The sequence below is a fragment of the Echinops telfairi genome, unplaced genomic scaffold, assembly GCF_000313985.2.
Source record: "Echinops telfairi isolate 266 unplaced genomic scaffold, ASM31398v2 ScPeMD7_22;HRSCAF=79, whole genome shotgun sequence".
Taxonomy (NCBI): domain Eukaryota; kingdom Metazoa; phylum Chordata; class Mammalia; order Afrosoricida; family Tenrecidae; genus Echinops; species Echinops telfairi.
Genome location: NW_022103919.1, coordinates 4,080,018 through 4,089,042, shown reverse-complemented (window position 1 = coordinate 4,089,042; position 9,025 = coordinate 4,080,018). Strand labels below are relative to the sequence as shown.

The window sequence follows — 9,025 nt, the reverse complement described above, 5'->3', positions numbered from 1 at the left end:
AAGAACAAATTAAAATATACCAAGAAAGAAAAGCTTGTGTTCTCCAGTCTAGCCTGTTGGGGCACCATGCCCTGTCTCCAATGTCCACCCTCATCATTCCCTGGGGATCTTGCTACTCCCCTCCCAAAGGAGCGATTGGTATTGGAGCCTAAACTGTGAGGTTCCAGTTTGCAGAAGCCTGTGGAGGACAGTGGAAGCCCAAGATGCATTTGTGAGATCTACACAGGAAATAAGCCTCCGGTGACTTCCTCTTCCCTAGGAGAGGGTGGGACGAACTGGCTACCCCAGAGTGCGATGGAGAGGGGCCTTGTCGGGTGAGCCCCTCTGATGCGGTTGGGCCTGAGCTGGTTGTCAATGCGCTCTGTGTTCTGTTCTGTTGCTTCCTCTTGAGGCTTATCCCAGAGGTATTTTGTCATTGGAGGTAACCCTCTTGAGTTTTTGTTATATGTTTTTCTGGTTTTTTTAATCATTTTATTGGGGCTCATACAATGTTTTTCTGGGTTTTTTTTTAGTCTATGAAACCCAGGATTGATGAACCTACTGAGACAGCAAATAGAATTTAAGGGTTTGGTTGGGGGGGGTGGGGGACAAGGTAGAGGGGGACTGATATTAAGAAGTTCAGGAAGAAAGAAAATGTTTTAAAACTGATTGTTGTAGTATTAAATTAAAATGGCGAAGGGGTGGGATGAGGGGCCAGCCCCCACCCGCTGCTACTAATACTACCCACGGGTTCAGTAATGCACAATTGTATGGTTGAGATATATAAGCATTACATTAAAGTCATCGAGAGCATGAGAGAGAATACAATAATACAGTCAGACATATTACATGGTAGCATCGCTCACCTCCGCCCCGCTTGGTTGCCAGAGGAGGAGCAGCTGCCTTCCTCGGGGAGCAGCCGCCCTCGTCCACCTCCCTCATGGGAGCAGCCCTCCTGAGAACCAGGGAGCCTCCTTATTTATTGCTAACCACGCATCATATCACTTTAGGGGGATACATCACAGCATCATGCATCACAGAGAGGGACAATACAATTCTCAACAACCTGCGTCATAGGGAGAGGTTGCAACATAGGCAATACAAGCAATAGGAGGGGAATGACCTAGTCATCTTGGAGTGGTCCCGGGCTTGCCTTTGGGCACTGCTTCAAGGGAACAATGTCAGAAGGGAATGGGCCCTACTTAGGGTGAGTCAGACTACACAGTCTGGCCGCTCTATATGGCTGATGTTAAGGAGAATAACCTCTGACCTACTTTCGCTGACCGCCCAGTGTACAGTCATTCTCAAGACAGATTTTGGGGGGAGACAGCCTAAGAGAAATCCTTCTGTTCCCCACAGATTGTGGTACCATTTGTACAATACTGCTTGGTGTGTATTAGCTCCCAAGACAATGGTTTTGGAAATAAAATAAAATGAGGAGTCTGTTGAAATGAGCAAGGGCACATCTCAGGGAGACAGCCATTACCCCATGGGGAAAGAACTTCTCGCCATGTCCTGGGTCCGAGGGAGACTAGCAGGGAGAGGCCAGCTTTTGGGTTCATGTTATCCATGATTCTGTGAGCAATCTCCTCCATGAACACACACGCTTCTTTTGTAATCTTTTTGAATCTAAACCTGTCTATAAAATCACCGGCAAAAAAGAACTGTAATAATGCAATAAATAAATATAAAAACACCAGTACACAAGAATGAAACAGCATGTTTACCTTGATCTTATTTCTATAAATACACAACTATTCATAGCTCTTACCAAGACTGGAAACCTAAGTGCCAAATGCTGGCTGTACCTGTGCTTGGGCCCAGCTATGAACGGGGCGCACTTGGGGCCCTCGAGAGCGATTGGGGGAAAGGCAGTCGCGGCAGGACCCCAGCCTGTGCCTACCTCAGAGACTTTGTACTCGAGGGTCAGCTTCTTCCCCTTCACGCCTTCGTTGAGAGTGAGGATGAATCCGATGTAGTCTGCGTATGCCTGTGGAGGAGGGGCATAGGGAGAGGGAGGGCTGTCAGGACCAGCACCCTGGACTCCAGGATCAGAGGACTCACCCCCACCACCCCTCCCCCACCCCCTCTCCCCCTGGTTAGCAAAGAGCACCAAGTAGGTCCTGACTCCCAACCTGGCTGCAGGAGGCACAGAAAGAGAACACTTTAAAAAATGTGGGTGGAGGCATGAGACCTACTCCAACATCAAGGCAAGGGAGCTGCTTCACCATCAGCAAAGATCCGGCATCTCTCTTCTCACAAACATGTTTACCAAGTTTGACACCACATGTTGTCCCCACCCACCACAGCGTACTCTCTACTCCTCTGCAGGGTTGGTTCAGTAATGTGCTGTCATTCACAGACAATACTCAAAAGTATGGGGCTTATTACAGAAGTACCAGGTTTCAAGTCAAGATCAGGAAGGACTCAGGATACATACAGTTCTCCAGGCAGGACAGCTTCTAGGCCCCGCTCACAAGAGGGCCTCTTCTTGCCACGGGCCTCTCAGTCGAACAAGTCTCTTGAACAAGCCCAGTCTATGCCCCACTCAGAAGTATTACAAAGCCCCATGGCTATGCCACTAAGTGTCTAGACAGACCCCATTCTGCTGGCAAGCCTCCTTCCTGCCCCAGGTGCTCAGCTTCCTCCCTCCCCGGGCTGGAAAACCCACTAGGCCATCTCCTGCCAGTCTCCTGCTTCTGCTGCCGCAATTTCTCTGCCACTGCTTCTGGCTGCCTCTTGCCATCTCTGCTGTTATGGCTTTCTGTCTCCTGGGACTAGGAGGGTCTCCGAGGAAGGACTCCAGGGCCAGGGAATGCACTCCACTCCCTTCTTTTCGTTCTTGGCAATGGTGGGGTGCCCCATTTGCTTTGGGATGGGTTCTCATTTAACCCTAGTTGGCTGGCACACCTGACCAAAGCCCTTCTTAGGGTTCTAGACACCTTATTTGTATGGTCGCAAGGGTGCCATGCGCCGAATTTGTATCACTAACCAGCTACCCAATTCCCTCGGTGGACCAAAGACTTTATTCGCCTAATCTCAACCCATCCTTGGGTGGGAGTTACAAGACAGTCACATTAGGGCAGGTTAGGACAGACCTATAAGGTATACCACTGCCCTGCAGAACTAGACATTCCCCTCCAAAAAGAACAGCAAGGCAATCCCAAGGGTCCCGGAGGGGCGGCCCGACAATGCTCAGTGCTCACCTGCGCTGCCGAAGGCTCCATGCCCACCCCCGTGCTGTGGCCACCGTAGCTCTCCCCTTTCACAGGGAGGAAACCAGCCTGCACTAGTGGCGTGCCCAAGATCTCCTAATACCACCAGAGGTGGCACTGGGCCTCAGCCAACCTAACTCTAAAGCTGAGTGGCAGAGAGCCTGACTGGGCGCGCCACTCCCTGCAGGTCACACACGGCACAGAAATAAGCAGCACTGAGGTCCCTAGTGACAGAGGTCCTGGGAACAGGTTAACTCCTTCTTCGTCTTCTTTTGTCCCCAGCCCTTTCCTCTCCTCTTTTCTTCCTTTCTTGAGGCCTTAGGAGATGCCAGAAGTGCCCACAGCAAATCCAGAGACAGCTCTGACCAACCACTTAACAACATGTGGGAGGGGCGCTCCTGTGCTAAGATCTCCCCACCAGCTTACGGCTTGACCCTGGGGAGAAAGGTGAGGTCACACAGTCAGTCAGCCTGGTAGATCACCCCAGGCAAGTCCATGCCCTAGTGCTGGGGGTTTGCTGGAGCCGGGTGTGCAGAGTGCACGGGAAGACATGGATAAGAAGTAGCCAGGGTCCGTGTCAACTTGCACACGGCCCTATTCCCCAGGCATTCGACACAGGATAGCGAGGACAGGGCCGAGGCAATGGTTGGTTCCAGTGTTCAAGAAGATCCCTGATGGCATAGTGGTCACAAGTTGGGCTGTGATTCACAAGGTCAGCAGTTCAAAACCATCAGCTGCTCCTCGGGACAAAGTGGGGGCCTTCTACTCCTGTAAACAGTTACACTATCAGAGATTCACAGGGGCAGTTCTACCCTGCCCTGCGGGGTTGCGATGAGTTTGGGGTTTGGTTTTGTTTTATTGTACTCTTCAACAAGGTTTAGTGCATGCCTAGCTCTGGGCCATGAGTTTGTCATTCACACCTTGGTCTCTAAACAATCTCTTTTCCTAGTCGAAGAAACAGCTCAGGTAGTTTAAATACTTATTCTTGAGTATAAGCTGAGTTTTTCAGCACATTTTTAATGCAGTTTTTGTGGTAAAATTAGGTGCCTCGGGCTGATATTCAGGCGGGCTTACACTCAAGTATATACGTTATCTTGTCTGAGTCACAGGAAGAAGAAATGGCACACCAGGTTCCAAGCCCAGAGCTCCCTGATTCCAAAGCCCTGGTTGGTCCCGCCCGCCAGCCAGCACAACTCCAGCAGAGTCCCACGCCCGGCGGTGACAGAGCCATGCACTGGACGAAGTGGCTTCCGAGCGAGTGAAAAGGCCTCTCCCGGGCGTCACTGGACACACGCTCCACAGAAAGAAGAGGCAAGCTCTTCCCCAAAAGTGCGACTGCTGAGGAGGGTCAGGAACCGCCTTGGGCTCCGCTTCTCAGGTCTGCCCCACTCTGCCATGGAGAGGTGAAAGCAGCCAGAGAGACGACAGACACAACGTAGTGCGGATGTGCCCCAATCACACTTTATTTTTAAATGCAAAACCAAACCAGACAGCGGCCCCCGAGTGCTTTTTGTTGATAAAGGCAGGCAGTCATCTGCTGAGTCCTGGCCCAGAACATAAGAGGTCAGCATCTGGGGCTCTAGAGAGTGAATTTTCTGAGTTTTACTATAGGCACTTACTACCTGTGCCCCCTTGCTAAGTTTGGGATGATCACGAAACCGATCTCACATCTGAAGTATCTAATTCTTCTTGAAACACATCTAGAGGGGAAAGCAAGAAACTGAAGTCCTGTCTGGATCCAGACAGGCACTCAAGTTCAGGACAGAGCCATAGTTCCCGCCGTGGGCAATTCAGTCCCTAAGGGATATGGGGCAACATCCAGACACAAGTTCAGTGTCATGCCCGAGGAAGAGGGCGGCTGCCAGCACGTAGTGGGCAGAGATCAAGGATGCTGCCAAGGCTCCCACAGTTCACAGGACAGCCGTCACCACAGAGGGAGATCTGCCCCCAAATGTCCATAGCGGAAGTTGGGAAATCCTGAGGCTGGGCAACGGGGATGAGGAAAGGATTCAAACCATGTCCTTTGAAGGGACGTTGAAGAGACAAAGGTAATTTATCTTGGGGAAGACTTAGGGACAACATAAAAAACAAACAGCTCCTGATAAACATCTCCAAATATTTATAGAGGCCGATGTGAAAGAGGAACCAGAGAGGCTGATCCAAGTCACAACTAGGATAAGGCCCTAGGCCAGGGGTTCTCCACCTTCCCCAGGCCATGACCCTTTCACACCGTTCCTCATGCCGTGCTGGCCCCGCAACCGTAACATCACTTTCCTTCCTACTTCATCACTGTCATTTCGCTACGTTTATGAATCGGGCGACCCCAATGAAAAGGTCGTTCGCCTCCCAACGGGGTCACACCCCACAGGTTGAGAAACGCTGCTGTAGGGTTTGGGCTCAGTGTAAGCATAGCTGGATATAAGCAGGCTCATCACAGAGACTCTGCCAAGTTTAGGAGGACTCTTGTGCCTGCCCTGCTGTGTGCGTGGCAGTCCCCACGCAGGTGAGAAATTGAAATTGGCTTTCTTTCCCTCAGTCCCAGTCTTTGACACACGTGTCCCATAGACTTCCGAACCAAGCCGACCAACAAGCCGACTCTGACTTGTTGTGACTAGAGTTGTGACTAGATCGTATGGGAACAGATATCTTCTCGTTCTCCCGTGGTGTGGCTAGTGGGTCTGCATGGCTGAACTGGCGGTTAATACCCCGATGCTTACCCCACTGCACCACCATGACTCCAGACCGTATGCTTAGGAGGTGCAAGCTATCTCTGTTCTCTAGCAGAGAGCACAGGTCTGCAGAGAGGGGCACTTCCTGCCCTGCCACTCAGTTTTCCAAAGACAGACACCTGGGCACCGTAATTTCCATAACATCACCTCCTCTCTCCTTTTCAAAGTCTAATGTGCAGACTTGCTATTATTTTGGATCAAGAATCAAAGTGGTCTACTTCTTCCCTTAGGACATTCCCATTCAACAAGACAATGACACTCAGTGGTCATCGGTTGATGAGACCAGGCACTGAGACTTTTGGACAGAAGCCACCTCAGAGAAGGATAGCCAGCTCTCTGGTCCATCACTGGTCAGTCTGAGAGCAAGAGGGGCCAGGGGCATATGGCCCCTGTCACACCTAGGAGACCACCGTCTTCGAAAAAGCCCAGGTTTCTCAGAAGACAACTCTAGTTTCACCCCAGTTAGACCCTCCAGGGAAGACACCACTGTACCTGAGAACGCTTCCATTTGCCCATGTCCGGAACCGTGTGAATCTCCTTTTTTGGAATGATGAAGTTCTGAGCAGCTGGAGGGGTCTCCTCCGAAGGGTCTTGACAAAGAAACAGAAAAGCCAGTAGGTAAATAGAATCCTCCCAGGCAACACACACACAGTCACACTTGTAAAGCCAGACTCCAAGGTCCAAGCCAGAGCAGAAACCGGACACGGACTCCCAAGACAGAGCAATGGCTTGTGCTGAGTCAAACCCATGGGTCTCCGGCTTTTTCTTCTCGGCAAGGGGCAGGACCCCTGGCGACGCCCCTCCAACCAACACAGGCTTGTGTTCTGCAGGCCTTGCCTCCCGTTCCCCAACTGGGCATAGCAGGAATGTTAAACCAAGTAAGCCTTGTAGATATTAACAGGCAACTCAAAAGAAAGTAGGGGGGGCCAGGCAGATACACATTGTCTTAGTTATCTAGTGCTACTATAAGAAAAATACCCCGAATGGATGGCCTTAAGAAACAGCCATTGATTTCCCCAGAGTAGGCGGCTGGAAGTCCAGGCTCAGAAGCCAGCTCTAGCAGAAGGTGAAGCTCTCTCTCTGTTGACTCTGGAGGGAGGCTCCCAAGCAATCTACCTGTGACTTGGTGTGGCTCTTTGCCTGTCTCTCCTCCTGCTTATCTGTTTAATATCTTTAATATCTCAAAAGGGACACTACGATAAGTATGACTCATTAATGTAACAAAGGCACCCACTTGCAAAAGGATGATAACCACAGGTCAAGAAATTAGAATTAACAACACACATTTGGCGGGGTGGGGGGAGATACAATTCAAACTATAAATCCCACCCTTAAGTAGTCATGTCCTTGCCACAAGAATCCCATCACACCATCTCCAAAGTCTTAAACTAACTCCAAGGCCAATGTCTCAGCTTTTGAACCACCTGAATCCAATATGGATCAGACTTGAGGCATAGTCCATCCTGGAGCAAACGGGCTCTTCATCTCAGAGCCTGTGAGTGAGACTGCATGTGTGCTTCCAAAGTGTGAGGGCAGACCAGCCCCCGGGTAAGCACCCTAACATACATGGGGGCGTGAAGGAAGAGAAGGGAGGACAGGCACCGAGCAAATCCAAAACCAGGAAAACGAATTACTTTCACTCTTTTTTCAGAGACCATCTGGGCGGTGGTCCTGCCCTGCAGATTCTCCCTGGATTCAGGGGGCTCCAGCTCTGCCTTCCAGGCCCCCTGGGGAGACAACTCTGCTCCCTTGACTTTGGATGACCTCAATCTCATCTAATTGAGTGGTAACTTCGAACCAAGGGCCCGGCAAGCTACTAGAGCTTAGTAGCCCTGATTTGGGGGCTGGCCCCGGCCCCCAGCACATTTTAACGACAGCCCCACACCTCAGGACAGAGTTGGCCGAGGGGCAACTCTCTGAACATAAGGAGGCCATGGTGCCACCCTCTGACACCAAGAAGGCCCTGCATCCCCTGCTCCTTCCGAGAGTTCTGCTGAAGGCCAAGCAGCTCTGGGGATGGAGGACAACAGATGTTTCCTGCCTGTAGCATTTCAAGTGGCAGGCGGAGTGCACCCCTCAGTCCTTTCTCTGTCCCTTTCAGTCTAAGTTGAGGGGTGTTCTGCTGTTGTAGTTGGTTAGCGCCATCCATCATGGGTTCAATCTACTTAATAGAGGGTTACGTAGCCAAGTATTTGGTGACTGTTCTAAGACATGGATGGGTCCTTAGTCTATATTCATACCATTGAACTTCCAAATCTTTAATGTGTGTTTTAATTTCCCACCTCTTCCCTCTCACATTTTACTCCAAGCAGCAGGAAGAAAGCCAGGGGCCCTTTGAGATCGTGCTTAGAAGTCCCCTCAGAAGTTCATCAAACCTCAACATAATTCAGACAAGTTCTTTGTCACTGCTGAAAAGCATTTCCCTTCCTCCAAGTTGATCTTTTTCGTTTAAAGTCTCACCACACACACTTTGGGTGGAGGTGCAGTGGGTTAGGTGCTGAGCTGCTAAGACAAGGTCAACAGCTTGAAACCACCAGCTGTTCGATGGGAGAAAGATGAGGAAGAAGCTCAATGTCAGCAGTTTTACAAGGTCAAGGAGCAGCAGTGGAATAGACCACTAATTGTGCATATGTAACTTCAGCTTGAAGCTTAAGAAAATGCAAGCAAGTCCTCAAGAGCCAAAATATGAGCTTGAGTCTATCCCACCTGAATGCTGGGACCGTCTCAAGAGCACATGTGACACACTGAACACGCATGTCAAAAGCTCTCAGGAGCTGCGGGAGGGCATCAAGAACATCATACAGGTAGCAAAAGGTCATTAAAAAGACAGGAAAGACGGATGAGCCCTATAGGACCAGTGGTGTGAGTGGGAAAACAGGGACGGTAAAGGGAGAATGGGTAGGAAAGAGGGAACCGATTACATGGAATTGTGTGTGACCTCCTCCCTGGGGGACAGACAACCGAAAAGTGGGTGAAGGGAGACGTCGGACAGGGCAAGATATGACAAAATACCCATTTATAAACTATCAAGGGCTGATGAGGGAGGGGGGGAACGGGGAGGGAGGGGAAAAATGAGGACCTAATGTCGGGGATGTAAGTGGA

The 9,025-nt window shown here is 50.5% G+C and overlaps 1 protein-coding gene across 2 annotated transcripts in view; it reads right to left on the bottom strand.

Moving 5' to 3' along the window:
* PTPA (protein phosphatase 2 phosphatase activator) overlaps positions 1-6,509 on the bottom strand; it is a 35,721-nt gene extending 29,212 nt beyond the window's left edge. For both annotated transcript variants that reach the window (XM_004713259.4, XM_045288575.1), the window contains exons 1-2: positions 6,416-6,509; positions 1,883-1,969 (exon numbers count right to left, since the gene is read on the bottom strand). In XM_004713259.4, the coding sequence (XP_004713316.1) occupies positions 1,883-1,969; positions 6,416-6,439 (111 nt within the window). In that variant the 5' untranslated portion in view covers positions 6,440-6,509. The remainder of the gene's footprint in view (positions 1-1,882; positions 1,970-6,415) is intronic.
* Positions 6,510-9,025: the final 2,516 nt, after the last annotated feature.